This window comes from Copadichromis virginalis, linkage group LG7 (assembly GCF_057382275.1).
Source record: "Copadichromis virginalis isolate Kocher_CV1m ecotype Utaka linkage group LG7, C_Virginalis_male_GT1.1, whole genome shotgun sequence".
Taxonomy (NCBI): domain Eukaryota; kingdom Metazoa; phylum Chordata; class Actinopteri; order Cichliformes; family Cichlidae; genus Copadichromis; species Copadichromis virginalis.
This window is the reverse complement of record NC_140624.1, coordinates 16760560-16784068: the sequence shown is the minus strand read 5'-3', so window position 1 is coordinate 16784068 and position 23509 is coordinate 16760560. Positions and strand designations below refer to the sequence as shown.

At 39.9% G+C, this 23509-nt stretch overlaps 1 protein-coding gene across 9 annotated transcripts in view; it reads right to left on the bottom strand.

Moving 5' to 3' along the window:
* LOC146704808 (pleckstrin homology domain-containing family A member 5-like) overlaps window positions 1-23509 on the bottom strand; it is an 89142-nt gene that overhangs the window by 36137 nt on the left and 29496 nt on the right. For 8 of the 9 annotated variants that reach the window (XM_085462186.1, XM_085462189.1, XM_085462191.1 and 5 more), the window contains exon 4: window positions 1329-1412. In XM_085462186.1, coding sequence (XP_085318312.1) covers window positions 1329-1412 — 84 coding nt within the window. Of the gene's footprint in view, window positions 1-1328; window positions 1413-15213; window positions 15843-23509 lie in introns of those variants that run through there. The other variant, XM_085462193.1, reaches the window with a different exon arrangement.

Here is a 23509-nt window from a genome sequence, read left to right as displayed (position 1 = left end):
TTTTCTCCTTTTTTTTTTGCAGATTCTGTAAATGATAAAACTCAAATTGCTAAATTAGATATTATCTAGCACTGACATGTTGTGCTTCTTAGCGTGAAAAGCGGCAGAAATGTGTGAGCAACACAGTGGAGAGAGGAATGTGTCAAGCGAGTGCAGTGTCACAGTTCTGGTACAACAAGCTTCTTCACAAACTTTTTTTTCCTGATTATTCAATCTATACCGAAGAAAAGTGCTGCTCAGAAGATTTTAGAGAGACAAATAGGTCACTACAGCATGCTCTGGAAAAAAAAACAACTTTCTAACCCACATATTGGAAAAAGCTGAAACTGGTACTCATAAAGAACGACTGGGGGATTTCTTCTTTACTGCCGAACCACTTGAGAGTGAAATTATACGTCTTGGAGCAGAACGTGTTTCAATCAGTATTCGGTGCTAAAATAAGTGACACCAGTTGTGATGGCTTGATTTTAGTGGAACAATCTAGTGGAGGAGATCTACAATGAATGGGGTTTAAAATCTAACTTAGAAACTGAGCAGAGCTGGAACATGCTACGCAGCATTAAGCTATGATGGCTAGGGTAAACCATGAAAGCGCTGTGGGCTGTGATGTAAGCTGTGTATATTTAGCAATCTTACAGACTGAAGTAAATCAGAATGGGAACTAGTTAAGGAGGGCAGTGGAGCAGACAGATATTTGTCCTCACTTTCGACATGCTGCGGACTTAAACAGTCAATCAGGAAGGTTATGAAGTTAGAGGATGGTAATGAAAATACTGGACAGAGTCATAGTGTTGATCTCCTGTAAGTAAAAGCTTGAGATGACTGACATCTGATTCAGTCATGTGGGCAAAAATTTGATGACTGAAAGCAGTGTAGATGATCACATGGACGTCACACAGTTGACCCTGTACTGTATTTGAAAAGGACATGAACTTCTCTCCAGGTCAAAACAAGGGCCAAAATGTGATTAATCATGTTTTCCACTATTTGATGTATGCCTGAAATAATAATGGTTTTTACTCTGGGGCCTTAGCACCAGCACTAAAATTTAAGTCTTTGAAATATGAAAAGTTACCTACAAATGTTTTTTTTCTTAACAGAACTTTCCTTCTTACTGCTGAGAAATTTCTTTATGAAACCGCATAACTGAGGATGCATTGAATAGAGCCTTTGAATTCAAAGGGCAGAACTGCAAATAGACGATGGCACGGCAACAACTTATGCAATGTTGCCTACACATGAGGAGTTTCAACAGCATACTGTAGTGCTAAAAATGCTGCACAGTGGCATTCTGAGAGAAAGAAAAGAAAAAAAAACAAGAGACTTACTGTTCGTTGATGACAAAGATGCAGTTGTCTTGCGAGGGTAAGCCTGACACAGGATGCTTGCAGGTCACCTTCCGTTCATTGTGGCTAACGAGGAGGAGGACAGGGAAGAAAAAAAAATACTGATTATTGTTTTGGTCAAAAAATAAGTCTGTCAATAATAGATCTCTCCATTTATACCTACTTTTAAAAATATCTAATAGACATGCTGCTTAACAGCTTAGACACAGAAGAATTTCAGAAAAATTAAAATTTTTGCTTTTATTTGAAACTTTTACTAGCAAAATATAAGAGAATCAAACAATTGATATTGTGTATGGTAACGAAAATTGCACACACAGTGCGGAAGTAGTAGTAAGCCACACCAATTAAGAAACTGACCACACTTGAAATGACAGAGTTTAAGCCAGAAAATTTGTAGGTGTTGGGACTGATAACACATTGCCATGGAAACAAAACTACTGTATTAAAGGAAAAATGTAAAAGTCGATAACAATTCTGTATAAAACTAAGCATATATCAAACTTTAGAGCCTCATGTGTAATTTCTTGTCAACTTATACCTCCTTAAATTATCTACTGTCTTTAATTGTTGAGTTCAATCTTTAAAACTATAGTCTTATTACACCCCTCCCTCAAAAAGAAAAAAAAAAAAAAGCCATTCCTATTACTGCTAGTAATTCTCAGCACACTAATAATAGACCTTCTCTCAAGCCCCCCCATCATGACACATCAGTCCCATCTTGACACAAAATCACTGACAATGTGCTGACCAACAGCCAACCCAATCAATTGAGTTGTAAATGGCAGTAGTCCACTGGTTGCTAGCAGGAGAGCTAACATTGCATGGAAAGCTTGCAAGCTAACAGCAAAGCGGCAGCAGCTTGGAGGCATTTCAATCGAACTAATTTCGAGGATTAAAGACTTCTTCTTTAACGAGAAGAATGTAGACCTGGCATTTGTGAGCACTGCTTCTGAGCCTGCTCAGTAGACCGTTAACTTCATACATATTATAATCAATTAGAAGAGATAGTGGAAACTGACCTAACTTGACACACATTGTGTCAGTTCACCAGAATAGGTACTCTAGGTACTATGGCTGCTCAATAGGGGCAAAAATTCTTATGGCTTGTCTACTTGGGATGGAGAGAAGAGGCGTTTAAATAAAAAGTATGGCAGTAGTTCTCTTAAACAAAAACAAACAAAAAATGTATATATTTAAGTTTAAACATGTCAGTTTTTCCTCTTATAATTTATAAAATAGAGGATATTTGGTACATCCAAAATCATTTGAAAGCCCATGTGAAGAAATCATGAAAATGATCATTAAAAAAGGGTTCCAGCAGGCTGTTGTGCTAACATACACTCAAAATCTAATAACAGAGGAACAAATGATGCCACTATCCTGTTGGCCAATTAGAGCGGCCTGCAGTCAGTTCCACCCTGACATAATTAGAACACCAGGACAGCGACCTCACAGTCCTTGAAGAATAGCAGTGTACTGGTAAAGGAGCCAGCGGTCAGTGTGAATGGCCTCGGGGTGAGGAAGCTCGCTGATGGGCTTTAGTGTCACTCATGTTAATCATTTGTTGCTTTAACAGTGTCGGTGGAATACTGCCAAGACTGTAAATTTAACATCAACATACAATTTAGCTTCCTACCACATAACCTGCAATTTAGAAATAGAAACTGATAGTTATTTAGTGACTGATACAGAGATGGGGTGCAACTGAGTATTTTATACATATCTTAATCAACATAATAACAAAAATGGAGACTTAACAAAACATATGGCTTGCAATGTCAACAAAGGCATCAAAGCTACTCCTGCCTTTATGTTCTTGATAGTTATTCTATACTTTAACTCAGTCAGGCTGTACACAAGAGACTCAAGCTACAGCCCAAAAATAACACAGTGTTTAAACACTGAAGAAACGACCAAATACCAAGTATAAAATATGGGGTTTAGTTTCATTTTAGCCTGAAGAGCAACAGTATCCACAGCCCTGGTCTATAATTACTGGAGGCTCTGTTGGCAGCAGAGCACTCTGTGCGGTCTTTGGGCAAGCCAGCGGCACCATATTTCTTTGGCATCCCTCACACATGCCTATGCTGGTCTGCATAGGTTGGCTACAAATACCAGAGAGAGAAAAAGTATAGATACACAAAATAGTGGAACACAAAAAAGAACATTCCTTTGCACAACAGTCCCAATAATGATTTCTACTACAGAATCAGCTCCAATCAATCACATTTTTTCACATTTCTAAGTTTGGATACTGACTATGACCGCTGTCAGTTCAGATGCCCTGTCATCTCCAAAAAACTCTATCAATGGCAGAGAGAAAACTCTCCACGCTTGTTCTACCAAACTCCAATAACCCGAAAACATCCCGTCCTGGTCGTACTGTCAGTCTAGGCCAGTACATTTCTGGAGAGCAATCATCCAGGACAGCATGGGTCAAGCCAGACTCACCACATAAAGAGCAGACAATGGGCATAGCTAGGCACAGCACTCAATTGTAAAATGGTGGTAGAATTAGGCCAGAGGTTCTGCTCCCAGCTAAAAAACCAAATTCAGCTACATTCACCTGCAGTTGGCCTTCGTTCATCAAGGATCAGAGCTGTATCATTGTCAACTCTAATCTGGGAGATGAGAGCATTAAGGAAGGGTCACCGTCAATTTGCCAAAAACTTCTTCAGAGCTCCTGACGAAGTGACTTCCTTACAGTGGCCCATCATACAACTGCGATTTCTGCATGTGCTATGCTGCATTAGGCAAACAACAGTACACAACAAAAACAGTAATGCATTTTCACTAAAGCAGTCTTTCTTTATTCACTTTAAACTATGTAAAATTCCCATCAAAGTTAAGCCATTCAAATGCTGGCAGGCCACCATTCAAGGAAAAGGGTTATTAATAACAATAATATACAATTGCAACATTTTAAAGCCCTGATCACCACGTAGTGTTTTCTTATTGCTAAGTTGCTCTACTTGTGGTGCAGGTACAGCTGAGAATTTCTCCAAAGGTGCTGCTTGTGCTGGCTTGTACAGCAAATGCACAGTAAGCTACACAAAATGCATACATGTGGTCAATCTGTAGTGGGGCTCTAGGGCAACGACAACATCCATTACCTCCCACATCTGAGGATGTTTGCAATAAACACAAACACACATACATAGCAGCGGGAAACTCTTTAAATGCTGCAGGAAGACACTAAAACTTGCTGTTTCAGTGCAATTAAATACATTTTATATAAGAACAATTCACAAGAATAACAATGTCAAAGCCATTCATACTGTAAGGTAAAGATCTTAGAGCATTATTTTACCTTGTTAGTATGCATTAACCTACACTTTTTGGGTGAATGCATCATAAAGAACTTTGTATGTGTCAAGATACACTTCTTTGAGTGCAATAATTATGCAGTAAAACAAAAACGCACCGAATGAAAACACAAAAAGACTGTTTAGTGTTAAAAGATTGCTCAGACTGCCAATCCCACTTCCAAACCATCACCCTATTTACAACTTTTCAGCTTCTTTCAGCTCATTGTTTTGGTTTGGCAGTCTGGGTGGTAAAATCCCAGAGGTTCTGAAAGATGGTACAGTAAAGTAGGGGCTTGCTCGACACACAGCTCAAAGAAGTCAATTATACATTAGTTGCGCAATGAAACTGGCAAAAAAAAAAAAAAAAATGGACAAACAAAAAGGAGTCAAACATCTGCTGTAGCAGCCAAAAGACACCAGACAGTTCCCAGTAGTCTGGAGACCAAACGAAGGATGTGAGGCAACTCAGAGAGGACCCCTACACAGTCTTTGCTAAAATAATCAAGCTCCAGTGACTCCCGTCACAATCTCTTTCTGTCTATAGTAAGAAATGTTAAACGGGTACATGAGGAAATATAATAAAATTAGAAACTTAACACTGAAACCTGGATTAAAAACAAAATTATCAAAAATTATTTATGGGAAATGCACTTAATCCAAAAAGACAGATGAACTTAATTTAATTAGGGCAGTGTATTTACATGTCTGTAATTAATTCACCTGAATCTGAAAAAGAAATATATTACCTCTATTAAAAGAAATATTAAACTATTGAAGTATTCTTGAGAGTTGACAAGCTACAAGGCTGTTAGAGCGGCACAAGTGCTGACCCTTAAACACATACCACACCCTTCTGACATCCACCAGGTTACCACTGAAATGTCAAGGGCAGGGGTGTCCAACTCCAGGCCTCAAAGGCTGGTGTCCTGCAGGTTTTAGATCTCACCCTGGGTCAACACACCTGAATTAAATGTTTAGTTCATTACCAGGCCTCTGGAGAACTTCAAGACATGTTGAGGAGGTAATTTAGCCATTTAAATCAGCTGTAGACAACCTGCAGGACACTGGCCCTCGAGGCCTGGAGTTGGACACCCCGGTAAGGTGTTAAGGCTGTCGTCCAATAACAAACAAACAAAAAACCTAAGAGATGGTGCCTTTCAAATGAAGCCCCATACATTCATGTTGATATTAGATTTTTGTGGTTTAAAGCTTTTCTGTTTTTTCCCTTATGGGTGAAAATTTTGAAAAAACAAGTGGTGGATGTTGATTAACCCTAACCCCAACCCTAGGTGTTCCACCAGTGACCTGGTGGATCTTAATATTCTGAAACATACTGATATAAATTAAAGTTTCAAAGATAGCTGAAGTACCACGCTCAAAATGAACCTGACTAGGGCTCTTTCATTTAAGGATACAAACTATGTACCCTTACATGAAAGGGTTGCTCTCACAGAGGTTTATAGAGATGGGCAAGCTGACACAAGTCAGAGGTCAGTGTCTGTATAGCACACCTTTTTGGACAGAAGTAATTTGAGAAGATCCTAAACATTCCCATCACAACCATCTGTGCCTGTATGCAGGCCAAAAAAGGTATGATGATACAATATACTTTTTCTGACCTTTTTAAAAAAGGAAGGTCCTTTTTTAAAGCAACCTACAAAGGAGCTAGCCTTTCCATCTATTCAAGCTATACAAGAGAAACATTCACAACATGATTGACAGCCTTGACAATAGTGAGAAGAATTTCCTCAAAATCAATTTTGCTGTATCCATATGGCACTGGGAGCTAAATTCAACCATGACAGGAACACGCTACAGAACAATTACTGGCAAGAAATGTGGCTCGATTTCCTTGTTGTAAACAACATGAGGGCCTTCCAAAAAATATCACTAAACCTTAGTCCTTAATGACTGTTGATGGCAGTTATTGTTTTAACAAAAATTTTTTTTAAAAAATCTACTTTTACTGTGACCTCCTAACTGTGAGTAAATATGTTTTCCACCTCACCCAGCTAATTTTAGTTTGCAACAACATTTAAAATAGTCACACATGTTCTGCAGGATGTGGTCTGTGGTCAATACGGTCCAGATTAAATTAGCTTAAAATCACAGTGTTTTACTGTAAGACGGGCATGTGGTAGTAGAGCAGAGACGCATTGTTTCCTCTACATTTTAGTGTAAGATCTCTCCCTTTGTTTGTTCATGGGGCGGGTATGGGTGAAGTGCACCCACAGGATCTTCTGCAGATGTACAAAAGGTGCGGGACTAGGAGTGGGAGTAATGACCGACCACCCTGCAGTGAGGAGGGTTGGGGAGTTTTCTGTCTCCTGAACTGTCCTGTCCAAAATAATTAGCAGTGAGCTGCAGTAATGAAGAGCTTAAGGTCTGGGAGGGGGGGGGTCACTCCAGCACTCCACAGGCTAAGCTTTTTATTGCTCCGGGTGGGACTTTGATCCCATGCTCTCGTTCCACTGGAGTTTAACCACAAATAACTAAGAGGCTGCAAGAAAGATCCATACCATTATAGAGAGAGGGATAGGGCTCCATGAGTTTTGACAACATATAATTGGATTTTAACACCAGAACTTAGGAACCCTGTTGAAATCTCATAAAATATCTTTGATGTTTATTCAACAATCTTGAGCTTAAAAAAAAGACTTAATACAGTGATCCTAAGTTTGGTTAATGTAAAAATAAAAAACTTAATAATTAAGATTATTAAATCCTTGGTTTCTACCAATAAAAATATTAAGAAAAAACCCACTATAAACAGCGGTGGCTGTCATATATTTTGCTGTCAGTAAAAAAGGAGGGAAAAAGCCACTGAAGGGGATTTCCTCATTCTGTGTTCTGTTGAAAAACTGGAAGAAATTCCCCCCAAGTCATGGTGCAGAGTTTAAAAAACCACTGTGGCAAATTTAGATTTTGAAAAAGGGCTTTTCAAACAAACTCTGCAACACAAAGGTAACCTTGCAAGGGTAAAAGATGAAGCACTGTCCCAGGACGACTTGAACTGATGATTAAGTGACTTTACGACACAAAATCACATCAATTAAACAACTTGAAATGGTAAAATGTTCCACTTCTCCAGACAGAAAATTCAAATTCTGCATTTTCTGTAACTGCTTTCTAATTCTGGGAAAGCTCAAGCAAGGAAACCCATGCCGCTTTCTCTCTCCTCACAACTTCTATAAATACACACTGCCTGACCACAGCAAATGCATCCTATTTTTAATTGAATGCCTTTATAACTGCCTCAAGGTCTCTAGACTGGGCATTCAAGTGTGCAGGCAGGTCAGAGGAGTCAAGCTATCTAGCCTGCATTTTTAAAGACATGAACCAATTATAATGATGCTTTAATCACAGGATAAGTGAGAGCATTTGGTTCTTGATTTTTTGTTTATAAGAAAAAAAATATCACACACAGCCTAGTAAGATGATCCTACAAGTGCTAGAGTAATAACATATCATACTACTCAAAGTACAGGGAGTGCAGAATTATTAGGCAAATGAGTATTTTGTCCACATCATCCTCTTCATGCATGTTGTCTTACTCCAAGCTGTATAGGCTCGAAAGCCTACTACCAATTAAGCATATTAGGTGATGTGCATCTCTGTAATGAGAAGGGGTGTGGTCTAATGACATCAACACCCTATATCAGGTGTGCATGATTATTAGGCAACGTCCTTTCCTTTGGCAAAATGGGTCAAAAGAAGGACTTGACAGGCTCAGAAAAGTCAAAAATAGTGAGATATCTTGCAGAGGGATGCAGCAGTCTCAAAATTGCAAAGCTTCTGAAGCGTGATCATCGAACAATCAAGCGTTTAATTCAAAATAGTCAACAGGGTCGCAAGAAGCGTGTGGAAAAACCAAGGCGCAAAATAACTGCCCATGAACTGAGAAAAGTCAAGCGTGCAGCTGCCAAGATGCCACTTGCCACCAGTTTGGCCATATTTCAGAGCTGCAACATCACTGGAGTGCCCAAAAGCACAAGGTGTGCAATACTCAGAGACATGGCCAAGGTAAGAAAGGCTGAAAGACGACCACCACTGAACAAGACACACAAGCTGAAACGTCAAGACTGGGCCAAGAAATATCTCAAGACTGATTTTTCTAAGGTTTTATGGACTGATGAAATGAGAGTGAGTCTTGATGGGCCAGATGGATGGGCCCGTGGCTGGATTGGTAAAGGGCAGAGAGCTCCAGTCCGACTCAGACGCCAGCAAGGTGGAGGTGGAGTACTGGTTTGGGCTGGTATCATCAAAGATGAGCTTGTGGGGCCTTTTCGGGTTGAGGATGGAATCAAGCTCAACTCCCAGTCCTACTGCCAGTTTCTGGAAGACACCTTCTTCAAGCAGTGGTACAGGAAGAAGTCTGCATCCTTCAAGAAAAACATGATTTTCATGCAGGACAATGCTCCATCACACGCATCCAAGTACTCCACAGCGTGGCTGGCAAGAAAGGGTATAAAAGAAGAAAAACTAATGACATGGCCACCTTGTTCACCTGATCTGAACCCCATTGAGAACCTGTGGTCCATCATCAAATGTGAGATTTACAAGGAGGGAAAACAGTACACCTCTCTGAACAGTGTCTGGGAGGCTGTGGTTGCTGGTTGATGGTGAACAGATCAAAACACTGACAGAATCCATGGATGGCAGGCTTTTGAGTGTCCTTGCAAAGAAAGGTGGCTATATTGGTCGCTGATTTGTTTTTGTTTTGTTTTTGAATGTCAGAAATGTATATTTGTGAATGTGGAGATGTTATATTGGTTTCACTGGTAAAAATAAATGATTGAAATGGGTATATATTTGTTTTTTGTTAAGTTGCCTAATAATTATGCACAGTAATAGTCACCTGCACACACAGATATCCCCCTAAAATAGCTAAAACTAAAAACAAACTAAGAACTACTTCCAAAAACATTCAGCTTTGATATTAATGAGATTTTTGGGTTCATTGAGAACATGGTTGTTGTTCAATAATAAAATTATTCCTCAAAAATACAACTTGCCTAATAATTCTGCACTCCCTGTAGATCAGATGGTAGACAATCATCAAGAGTTACCATCATAAATAAATTATATATCTGCAGCACATTTAACTGCGTTTATATGTTGTTATCTGGCAACCTTCACCCCTAGTAAAGCCCCACCGATATACATATGGGCACAGCCTGATATTAGCTGTTTGTCAGTAGGGCTGGGCCATATTATACCGTTCACGGTAATACCGGTATAATGTTAGGCAACGATAGGAAAATGAAATATCGCGATAGAATGGGAGTAAAACGCGCATGCGCAGTGCCTTTGTTTTCATACGCACATGGCCGATTGTTGAGTGAAACAGATGAACCAGAATTGGTTTGTAAAAATGGTGCAACTTCCGTGATGTGGAACTGGTTTGGTGTTTGTCCGTCAGATACACGACAAAGCACATTTTTTTGCAGAACATGCAAGCGGCCGTCGTTATTGTCATATTTGTCGGACTAAGATGCTCTTAAATCTGGGAGTAATCTGGGTCCTAAACTCCGTAATCTTCAGGTCAAACAACACTGCAGCATCACTTAGAGTTAAAAACTGTCTAAATTCTTTCATCTTTAATAAAACGATCAGCATTGCTGCTTTACCAGGTGTAACTATGAAGTTTAACTTCCAGGCATCCATGAAAACTAAAGTTATTACATTTAACGGAGTTAGACGTTAGCAGGAAGCTAGCGGAAGTTAGCTCGCTAGTTTCGCTAGTTACCTAAGCATGATATAGCATGTTCTGACTGAGAGATTTCTGAAAAAAATCTAACGTACAGTTCTGCTATCACTTCCAACATAAATGAAGACAGGAAACTAAACAGCAGTGACGTTTGTAGGGTTACTGAAGTTGGGCTAGCTGGTATATAATGATGTGCTACGTGATCGCTAGCGACACAGCTATATTAGCATAACATAAACAGTGAAGCTGGAGGACGAACACTAACACTTTTCCACTTATAAAAGTTAACGTGAAGGTTCTTCATGGTTAGAGACAAATGCAATCGCATGGCAGGATGTTGTAAACGGACCAAACTTCAGTCAGGAGAACAACTGAGATAATCCATCCACAATACGAGGTTAGTCATCAATATACTGCAGCAACATGGGAATAGAGCAGCTGCCAGAGAATTCAACATTAATGAATCAATGGTACAGAAGTGGAGGAAGCAAGAAGAATGAGTTTAATAAAGTTTGATTTATCTGACTGCTTTGTTTCGCTTAATGTGCCTTATAATCCCGTGCACCTTATGGTCCGAAAAATACATACTGCACACTGCAGTTTAATGTTGCAAAGCACCTCTTTTTAACTTCAGTGGATATTATACATGGTTATGCTCAGGATATGTCAGCCCATTTCTACTGGAAATGCCTTTTGGTTAAACTTTCAGCAAGGAATTTGCATTTGCACTGTTACATTTTTATAAAGCTTTAATGTACATAAAAACCAGCTTCTTGTTTAAGTGAAAATAAATGGAAGGTTGTCTTTTTGCGCTAGTAATGTTGTGGAGTTGTATTTTGTCTCGCATCAATTATATCGTCGGTTATATCGTTATCGCAAATTTTCAAATATATATCGTGATAAATATTTTTGGCCATATCGCCCTGCTCTATTTGTCAGTGTATCAGTATTAACAGTTGATCAGAGTAGACCCAGGTGGAGCGTAAACGAGTGATGCACAACTCGTGAGAATAAAACAAGTTTATTTTTAATTGTAGTTATTTTCTCTCATATCTAATAAATAATGACACATAAGACATGTCAGGGAAAAAGTCATCAGCCTGATTTATAAATCACCAAATACGGTATTGGTATCAGGCTAAACCCAACTTCATATCTGTAATACTAGAGGATCACACTTTTTTTTTTGTTTTTTTTTTTTATTTTAAATTGACAGGATATTAAAGGAAATGAATTTAAAAATGTTGCTTTGTCTCTTAAACAAATGAAACGTCAGCTCATCAACGAGACCCTCATAATGATAACTCTTTTGGCAAAGGTCAAAAATCGAATCCCATTACACGAGAAGGAAGTTGAACATCAGACAAAGCCCACGAGTGCCAATTGGGGTTTTCGTGCCATCAGGTAAGTACTCCTAGCAAGCATGAAAAGCGTTAGGGCTGGTATGGTACTCTCCAATACCACATGGATGCTGACCAGAGGTATGAATAGCCCTCCTCACAATAGCTGAGCTGAATAGGCAGAATAGGCAGTTTATGAGAGGGCGTGTGTGGGGCAGTGGGAGAAAAGACAATAAAGGACACAATAGCAGCTCTGCAGTCCACACAAGTCACAGGACAGACAGTGTTCCAAAACGTAGTGATGTGGTGATGAAAACATGATGAAAACACACTGTGCTGAAGCACAAATACTGCAGAAAATAGAACCCATAGCTTAATCTGGAGGCCTGATTAGCTTAGACCTTCACCTTAGACCTTTAAACGTATTCACAGAAAACAGCTGCTCATTCGGGCAATAAATCTGATTTTTTGCACAAATAATTAAATTAGCAGCTCAACTGAGGCAGCTGTGACTGCGAGCAAAGTGTGTCAAGGTGACACAGCTGAACGGGCAATTCAAGCAGATTTCAGAGTCATGGAAACAAGCTGCCTTATTGTGGAAAGAAAAAACAGACACAAAGGCTGAAAGAAGTGAAACCAAGCATTTATGGGGAAAATTTAGGAAGTATGCTGGAGGTAAACACCTATGTTTGTAGACTAAGCTACACTGTGACCTTCTGCCAGAGGCCAGTCCCAGCTGTTCCTCATTAAACAAAAGGAATGGTTCCTTAAAGGTCTGCTGATGAACCAAATACTATCTTCCCACCCATATACTTGCCACACATCTAAAGTTTCTACCTTCACTTTCAGTGTTGTGAAACTTCCCTTATTAACTACTCCATGTTCAATTTCAAGCTTCATTAAAGACAACACTAGGCTTGCATACAAAACGGCTGTATCAGAAAAAAATTGTATTTATATTTGCGCATATAGAAATTATGCCTATATACCATCACTATTACCATTTGTAGAGCTACCACAGCTATTTAGGTCTGTTGCAGGACAAAGAGCATAAGTGTGGCACCCTAAAATAACACAAACTCTAATCAAGGTCAGCTCCTTAAAGAAATAGTGAGAGAGGCTGTGGTGGTGGTGGTGGTGGTGGTGGAGTAGTCAATCAAATGCAAAATTAAGAACTGGACTATTGACTACTATTTTTTTATACGTTCAAATTTCTAAACATTAAAAGGTTAAGCTTAAAGTGAGAAGTAAGAACAGCTTTTATGTGTTCATTCCCCTTTTTTTGCTACATACTGGAGTAAAGAGCCAAATTTTAAATCATGCAGAACTGAAAAGGTTTCCTCACCACAGGCTGCCTGCACATGAGCCCGAGCCTTTCCTCTGGTGTTTTTTTTTTCCCTACTTACAAAATGCATGAACACATTTTTGCTTCTGCTGCCATCACACAACTACATGTGAATCTAAAAGACAGAGTTTGAAAAGGAAATGCTTTTAAACATTTCACCCATTGTTTTCTATCCATATATCTCTGCAAAAATGTAAACAGTACACAATAACAATTGGTTTGTACACAACTGCATTTCAACGGGCTGACATCCATCTCAAGTTTTTGCCATTTTGCTGGTTTATCTCTCATGAGTCGATGATTGAAAACAAATGGGGCCCCGCCCTTGCCTGTCCTTGATGTCTTCTGCTCAGTGACTGCTGGGGCTGGATCAGCAGAGATCATCAGGGCATCTGTTTATCTCCATTATTCTGGGCCTGCCCTGTGCCTCCCATTCATAACATTTATTTGGATAGCCTATCTAAAGCTACCTACCCATCCAAAATTTTCAAATCAACTCTTTATACCTTTAAAATTCCAGTTGAAATGTCTAAAAGTCCAATTTATATTAAATCACACTGATTGGTTAAAGAGACATTAGCTTGTGAATGCTGTTAATGTTTTGCAGAGGACTCAAGTTTAAGTTGATGGAGTGCTCCAGCCCAGAGTAGATCCCATTCATAAAACAACAGTGGGTATATGGACTGAATACACTCACACGCAAAGTGAATGAATACTAACTACAGAATGGCTATTATTCTCCTTATTATTCTCGATTTGACAAGTATCTCATCCTTATTGTGATACGCCACTATGTTCCACGTCTGTATGCCAACATCCAATTAATGCTCTCCACTCTAACTTTATCCCATAATCACTTAAACCCCACTGAGTCCTGACCACACTAGTCCCCCCACAGATATACCATTTATATGTTGTTCAATTGTAGGGGACAAATACAGAGAAACTCAATCTCCAGTCTAAATGCAATCAAATCCAAAAACTACCTTTACAGATGATGCTTGAGTATGATCCGCAGCTCATACATGAATGTAGAAATAAGGAAAACAGCGAACAGCATGAATAAAAACACATCTGATAAGGATAGGAGGAAAAGGCTCAACTACTTAATTGTTTGGTTATTCCAAGAAATTCTGGCATAAACCACAAAATCCAAATTAAAAAATAAAATCCAGTCTGTCGCAACGTAGAGCTTAGCAGTTTATTAAAAGAGTGCATGGTCTTGGTCACTGCTGGAAAGACTGTAATTGTGGCTCTACTGACTGTGATGGACAGATAAAAGGTTTTAAAGATCACAGAACCACTGCGCAGATCAGTATTGTAAGGAATTTAAAAAAAAACTAATACAACAAAACAGAGCCATGAGGGTGAGAACTGCCAGGCTTGAGGACTGCTTGCAGTTAAGTGATGGAAAAATCTGAAAAAGTGAGATGGAAATGCTTCTTCAATAGCTGCAAAGAGTGGTTTAAAACTTGCACCATGAAACCATGATAATACACTCGGAAAAGCATGAAACTCGATTTGCATCAACAGCATTCAAAAACTAAAACGCAGAATGAGAAAGTCTCAGATTTTATTTAAGTATTTCCCCTGATGTGGCTTACTTAAACTGCTGTCTCCATCAAAACTCCTGTTATCACATTTGACCACCAGTAAAACATTTTAAAAAAGAATAACATATTTGAATTCAACTGCTTTGATCCAAAGTAGAGTAGGAAGGAAGCGTTTCTCACACCAAGCTTGAACCATTGCACTTAACCATAAGGATGATCTATTACATGTATTTAACAAAAACACGAGAAATAGATCAAAGATACCACATAAGGGGTCATAAGCACCACAGCATGTGTGCCATTACACAAACAAGAACCCCAACTAAGATAAAATGCGGTATTATGGAGAACGGTAGTGTCCAGCATAAAGCCATGTAAAGAACAAAACGCTGACTGGGAGCCTGCTCGGAGCTGATTAGAGCTGCAATACAGTACAAGGCAATCACGGGGGCTGCATCTCAATAGCCTTTTGCTAGCATCAGCCATCAGCGTCAATACATTTCACATCCCGAATATCCCAAATCACTACCGCCTTACTTCACAGTAAATCCCGTTCAGTGCAAGTGGCACGCAGTACAGCCTGAGGTCTGCTTGTCTTTTTTACTTACAAAGAAACGCTTCCATGAATGTCCAGGCGGCTTCAAATCGCAGTGAAGTCAAGCAGGCGAGAAAACGAGCAGGTAAAACAAAAAAGAAAAACAACATCAACAAACACCGTCTTATCCAGATGTGAACGTTGCAAAAAACGACGTGAACGGTTTGTCAGTGAAGAACAAGCGTGCGTCGTGGAGTGCGCTTTCCCCGTCCGCGGCTGCTCTGCTCTCACACACGGCTCAGTGTGGACTGCTGACTGCCGCGTGCGCCCTGTAGTAGGGACACAGTGAAACACGAGAGGCGATGATGTCACGGTCCGGGTTTAAAGAAAGGAAGGTAGCCGGTGGCGTTCTCGCTTTTTTTTAATATATAGAAAAGCACAGCGGTACAAACCCGCCAATACCACGCTGGCACAGCCTGACTCACGCAGGCTGAAAGACTTGAAGGGCTCCCGTGTGGTGAAGGCGAAATTAAAAAAACAAACGGAAGACTGGTGGACTTTTCTCCACAGTAGCCACGCAAGATTTATTCTTGAAACGCAGTTTGCAAATTTCCCAAACTCCTCCGCTCATATGGGATGGGATGGGGTGGGGGGTAATATAACTGCATGGAAAAATACGGGGAGCCCAGTAACAGCTGGACACATTTATAACTGAACCACATCTGAGATGGAAACATACACCATCCCTCCGATGTTTATTTAGGAATGCATCCAGGCAGGTCAATAATGTGAATATCAATGAGTCTGAGCGCTGTAGCTCCTGGGTGAGCCGAGCTGTGTTATTTCTGGCATTTACTGCCTTAAATATGAGTGTGGGTAGGTGCGCCTCCTTCAGCTCATTCTTCAACAAGTCCTGACAAAGGGCCGTGTTGAAAGTGAACTCAGCCTCATCCTGAAAATATTCTTTGGATCATAGCGATAAAAGTTGCTGTGAACATGTGGAAAACATTGAAGCCATTGTGTAAGCACGCTTAAAACATTTAACTAGTTTTTCTTAGCTCTGGTTTTTGATTCCTTTGCATCCCAGTTACTGGAACTGTACTATCTCTGGTTGAGGCTTGTTAGTTTCAATAGGACAGAGCAAGAGAAAGAAGTGAATATCAAGTAGATTCAGCAGGGAGCCCGCAGCTATTGAGGACATGAAAGCACGGACAATGACCCCAGCCTCTACCAAGAAGCCAAACAGCTCTTCCACTCATCAACCTGCTGGGTGCAGTGAATGGTGCAGGAAGACACCCAGGGACAGTCAATGCACTCTTAGCGGCTGCTTTTCTCTCCCTTTTGCCTCTGTTTAATAATACTTCAACACTCCTTAAGGAGTATACTGTATCTCTCAAAGAGACAGATAAAAAAAATGCCTTCAAATACTGAATGTATTTTTTATAGGCAGAAAATGCAGTAAAGCGGAATTACACATTATAACGCCATCTGTAATACGTGAACTACCTTGACCAGCTACATAAATAATGCATCGAGCTTCCATTACAAAGAGAGCAGTAAAGGGGGTGTATTCACTCCTTCAGCCATCCTTGGTCCTCCAGGGAGAGCCTCCATGTTGGCGCTCAGAGCTAGGGGATATGGCCACCACCTGGGGCACAGAACAGACACCATACCCCAAGAGAAAGCAGAGGGAGATGGGAATAATGAGTATTTGGCACATATATGATAAGATATTTAGTGACCCAATCCCAGGAAGATGAATCCATGGCGAATGAAGATCTTGTGCTCCAACGCCCACAAAAAAAAAAGTGTCAGAGGGGAAAGTCAAAGCAAGCTGTTCAGCCATCTGTGTATGTGCTGTGTGGCGAACATGGTGGTTTTATCCAGGATGACTACATCAGTGTTTGCTTTCAGTGCCCAAATCAAACAGCAAACAGCAGTCTATTAATCTACACAAAAGTCTGTCCACTGCCAAGGTCTTCACTTTGTTACATAAAAGTGTGACAGGGTGGTTACAGACGACAGCGCATCCACACATTTGATTCTCACAAGAACCAAGCTCTGTTTAACAAGTTTTATCAAAGTACTCCCTTGGAAAAAAAATGTTTCTATCTGCTCACTCGTTGTAAAGCTTGATTTATAGTCTTGTGTTGAATCCTATGCTGTAGTGGGAGAGAGAAACTGAGATAATCATGTTGCACTGTGAGCCAAAACACTGAACAAAAGTTACTCTTACTGTAGGAAACAGAGAAGACTTCAGAATCGATTTAGTCTATAGTCTATCTAGAGCTATGAAAACAAATAAAAACAGCTTATGTGCTTGGAATAATACTAGCTATTGCATTAGCTGTGCACCAGTCTGCTTTGCTGAGATGTGTACTGTGAGCTCTATGAATCATGCTTAATTCCATTTAAGGGCATCTATGAGAATAAAAAGAAAATGTAGCCCTTGCAACCACCAGGTCTGTCTCAGTTACCCCAAGGCACAGATCTGCAGGATGTTTTCAAAATCATACATGGCACAACTTCAGTAGCTCAGATTTGTGTGCCTGGCGGCTTAAAAAAAATGAAACCAGTCCCGATCAACCCAGCCACTGATCTTTTGTTACAATTGCAACTGCATGCTATTTGTTGTCATTTTTTTCATTTTTTATAAATTAGGAAGCGTGAAGTTAAACCTCACAGCAGAAAAACCCCAGAGAGGTTTCAGTGGGAGTGAGAGTCCTAAAAACTGTTCCAAGAATTAGTTTAAGTGGTGGTATAGCCAAACCAAGGTTATACAGTCTGTTTCATCCCAAACCAAAACTCAGCTACACTTAATTTTATGGCAGTGCACCATTAAGCTTTATGAGCGAAAGGCTAACACAGTGGGGCAAGCTCAGATCTGTTGATGTTATCACAGCAGAATTATTTAACTTCACCCCTCCTGTCTGGCTGTCCAAGCTGAAAGCCTTTAAAGAAACAATGCACCTTCTGTGGAAGCAGATACAGAGGCTGTGAACAATAGCAACATCTGTGCAACATAATGCAACTTGAACAACAAACCTGTAATACACCAACTTTAAAAAGGATCCTTTGGAATTGCACCTTATCAGGCAGGTGATGAGTTATGTGTTAATGGTTTTCTGTTTTTGACTTATAATGAAGAGAGAACCCCTCTGGACCTTTATTATTTAAAAAAGTTAAAGGTTTCATAGTGTGCATGACATGCTATGTTAAGAGTATAGTAAGTCTTTTTTGAGGTTGCTTAACTTGGATTGGATAATAGAAAAATTCCATTGTATTTATGTAGTGCCAAATCATAACAACAGTTGCCTTGTGGAAGTTTATATTGTAAGGTGAAGACGCTACAGAGAAAAAGCCCCAAAAACAACCCACCACTTTGAGCAACAATTTGGCAACAACAGGGAGTAAAAACCCTTCTTAACAGGAAGAAACATCCAGCAGAACCAGGCTTGGTCAGGTGTCACAGCTTGATTGCATTGTCACGTCATATGAGAGTTTACGGTCCAACAATTTTAAATCCACTTCAAAGAAGTCTCAGTAATCCTGGCTAACAGCAGCTAACAGACGCTAACAGCAGCAAAAAAACGTAACTTCTTAAAAACAGAAAAGTCTCATTGACGTGTATCTCACTCCTTTCATAAAGGTTTAGAGTCTCCTCCAGAGTAATAGATGTTAACATTTGGCATATTGACAGCTGAGGTAAACAGTGGACTGACTGCCCACACTCACCACAGATGAACAGTGGCCAGAGTTGTTTGTCCTACAGCGGCCATTATGCACTTGAATTGGAAGGGTTAAGAAAACAGAATTCATTTGACAGAAATCTGCAATGTACTGACATCTAGTGGTGAGATTTTACACAGTGTAACTTTAAAGTAAATTTTGGGTACCATTAGGAGCTGACTGTGCTTTATTCTGTTCTAAAAGCATAATAATAATACTTAGTCTAATAACATGTGGTTAATGTGCATTACAGGACCTTTGGAGCCACATAGTAACCTAACAAAGAAGCTAAAAAGTAAAAAGAAATTTAAAAAACTTCTATACATTGGACTGATTATTAGTGGGCAACAGAATGCTTCTCTTCAGGTGTAGCTGGAACTAGAAGTTTCATCTCGTTCTCGGCTGACAGATCTCAGGGAGAAGCTTTCAGACTCATTAACTGCCCACTCAGAGTCAGTGAGAGACAGGAAGGGAGAGGAAATCGCTAAGTGTTCACACTGTTTATCCACTCTCAAAGGAGCCTCTGCTACCTGCCCACTCGCTCTCGTCTTTGGCTCTTTCCTCTTCCACCTACACTCCCAAGCTCTCTCCTTTGTCGCCAAGGTGCAGATTATTACCTGCCAGTGTTCTGAAATGCTGCACGTACAATGGCTGCAACTAGCAGTAGCCTGAGGTTCTACTGTGAAGAAGCCACACAGAATCAAAGCGGCACGTTTTCCAGCACTCTGCGGGGGCCTCTGTTCCTACTGTGTGACAGCGAATAAAATACTGCATGCATAAACAGTTCAATTCCCAGCTTGTCCCCAGGGAGCCGGTGAGAAGACGGGCTGATATGGCCACCCTCTTGGTGTGCCAGTGTGTGAGAATGGGGGTGTCTCCCGCTCCAGTAATTAGCTGAGTGTGTCAGATGGAGCTGAAAAACATTTCACTCCTGTGTGCCTGAGTGAGCGCATCCAGACACACAAGACCAAGATAAAGTTACTCTAATAACATCAGTGAATTACATTTTTTTTTATTCAATAAAGGAATCGGTGAACACTGAACTTGACTGATTAGCACTGATTAAACCAAGGGATCTGAGTCAAAGGACATGAATTTGGGAAGTGTAATCTGGAATGAAAAACTATGCATCTTTCAGTGCATTCAAAGGACTTCTTACTAATTTGCGATAAGGCATGGTATGCTGCCCGAGGAGATACAAGCCACCACTGATGCTATCCAATACAATACAAGAAGAGCAGCAAAAGAGAGAGAGACTACCAGAGCTGTTTCTATCTTTGTGTAGGAGACATGGTTGACATGAACTGAGAAATCCCTCAACAACATAGGGTCTTATCATCTGCCTGGGTTACAACAACGAAAGCATTTACATCTGATGCAAACAAGAAAGCATTTCTGAGGAACCAAACTGACTGCAGTCATTGTGTTTTCACTGAATGAAAACAGTCAACTTGTACGATGTTTTTACATAATTTGTTTTTGGTGTATTGAACTTGTGTAAAGATCTTGCACTTAGCATTTTGAACCACAATGGTTTTCTTTGTTAGCGGATACAATGAAATAAAGATTAGTTTAAATCAACACACACACACACACAAAAACAACAAAAACAACATGGCTAATTTTACAGAGGCAAACAAGTAACTCAGTCAATAACAAGTCAAACTCACAGTCTGGCAGGAAGTCTGGGAGAAGTGAATGGCAGTGTAGAATCCTACTGACTGTAAAAGCTGGCTAGAAATCCCTGTCCCAATGACATGTTCAATCTGCAGCACATATTGTAATCGGAGGAACGGGTTATGTTAATGTTCATGTTCATAGACCAAGATGCTAAAGTCACAAACACCAAGGGATGGAATGAAATTTATGTCAGCAGGGCAGTGAACCTGCAGTATTTCTTAACCACAATGTGGGCATTGTGAGTGACATCACAGGTAAGCATGTGAACAGAGGGGGTCGGACTGACTCACTTCACTGCTCAGGCTTATTGTGAGCATTAGCAGTACTGACAGTCACACATTCCAAAGTTTACTAGTCAAAATACCAACAGTGATGCACTCTTGCAAAGAGGCCTCACCCAGCCCTTGTTGCAATCGCGTCTACATGCTGACCAGGCTCGACTTTCTTTTTTTCTTTTTTTCCCCCATTAAATGTAGAGTACCAGCAAAAAGTGCAGGTGCTGCCAATGCCTATCGTTAAAGAAATATGTACTGATGCTTTACATCCATCATCAAACAACTGTCAGCATCAGCCTGTCAACTTTTGTTTACACCAGCGAGGCAACCAAACACAGAGGTAATTATTTGGACATGAATAATTTATAGTTCAACGCTCAAAGTAAACTTTAAAACCTTTAGGTAAGCAGAGCATCAATCCACTGGGCTTCAGTTGTGCAGAATGATGAGCCAAGTGTATTATACTGTATGTACCCCTAGAAAATAAGTTGCTTAGATTTAGCAATATACAGTCAATATTTTTTCCAGAAAAAATATACTTGCTGGTTCTGCATAATTAATACAAAGAGGACGTTTGTGCCTTTATTAAAAAGTAATACATAGCACTACCTCTTATTTGGCACTTAGATCTTTAAATCCTACTTTATATTACTTTGCCTGAGATCACACAGAAATGTCCCAGTTTCGTGTAATTTGAAGGTAATCTGAAAGACTTGTAAAAATGTTTAAGAAGAAGAAAGTGAAGAAATGGTGCGAACTATTTGACGTAAAAGATGAAAGTTTGCATCCTGGAATTTTATCCATCCAACTGAAGCACACTCAGGTAGACTGAATCGCCTCAGCAGAGGCTTGTTAACGTAATAAAATATGGCTGTACAACCAAGTCTACACACTATATTGCCTACAGGCTGCAATTGTGATAGTGGTTTAAATAACATCAGTTTAAGAGTCACAAATCAAACCACAGTGGTTGAAAACACAACGGTTGTGTTTCCCCATTCACAGTTCTTAAATGGTTTAATAATGGAGTTTCAGAGCATAACAAAAATAGAGGATTTCGATTACATAAATTACATAAATATCAAGTAATCAGCTGAAAAAGTTGTCAAATTGCCTACCAGACACTAGAGCACAAAAGCCTATACATAATAAGAAATAGTGGGCACACTTTCTGTGAGCAAATGCTGGTATTACAGTATAATATTAAGCATCAGAAGTCAGGTCTTATTCTTGCTGAGTTTCCTAAATCGACACACAAGTTGCACACAGTTCATCACTGCGAGCCTAATGAACACATTAACTCTTGTCTTTGAGCATAATAAGCCTGTCAGGAGAAGATAATGCAAGCTGAGAAACTGATTTGTTAAAGCCAGTAATGACAACCTCTTCCACATGCACAAGGAGCCCCTGTAACCAACCACAAAACTGATGATTATACAACAATGGAGAGCCACAGTGCAGCATGAAAAATACTGTGGCTCACTCTATCAGCTTATTTCCTTCCTGAGATTATTATTTTAGTTACAGATTGATCACAGAGAACGGATGCCGGATCAGCTTTGCCACACGAATGCCCACCAAACACTACAACAAGTGAGCCGAGTCAAATTTTACGCTGTGAATGCAATCAGCTCTGCTGCATCAAGCTTGAGGCAATATATGTCTGCATGTAGTACGTTGTCAGTTTTATTTAAGATTTATATGTGTATAAAAACATGAATGTGATCTCCTTTTCAAACATCCATTGCTTTATTTTCTCTGATTTCTACACAACGTTCATTTATTGCAGCCTGAGGGACAATCTACTCACTCCAAAGGCCAATCTTTCTCTCATAAGTGCTTCTCCATTGTTCACAACAAAAGATCTGAATGAAACACCACAGTTCAGGGACTACAACACCAGCTGAAATACTCCCCAATAAAACTTGTATGACACTCAACTGAAGACTAAGCTAACTGTCTGAAGCTATATAAACAGGAACAAAAGACTGAAATGGTAAAATGTGTCTTTTGACTTGTTTAGAGAAAACCTTAGAATAGCTTCTGATAGACTTCGTGTTATCTGCATGGGTCGCTCAGGCTCTTTGAGATGTTATTCTGCTTTGGTTTCACTGAATACAACCTATCCCACTACGTCTTTAATTCTGCCTTATCTATAAATAAAAGAGAGCTACAACTACTAGATAATTAAAGACTATAGATATTTAATTCATTAGGCATTTCAAAGCCCAAATATTACATCATTTCAGCATCCCTAATATGATAATTTGCTGACTACTTTGCCTTTTGAGTTAGTAATAGATTATCTTCACATTTGAAACTGGAGAACTAATAACCAATTTAAAGACTTCAAGGCCAAAAAGACTCAAAAGACTCAGTAGAAATGCCAGTGACAGTAAAGCTTACCATAGCCAAAACCCTCGAATAAAGCATTGGCATATCATTTTTAATTCATGTGTTGTCTCCTTCTTTGTCTGAATCAACAAGCCTGTGCTGTGACAGACAGAAAGAGAGGGAAATGTCTAAAACAAGGTTTCGATCCACTACGTCGCCCTCAGCAGTGCTGAGCATGCTCAGTAAGGCTGCCAGGGGGGCAGGCTCCTGCTTTGGCCTACTTCTGATAAAACCAATAATGTCATGGAAAGTTTCTTTGCACTGTGTGTGTGTGTGTGCGTGTGTCTGACA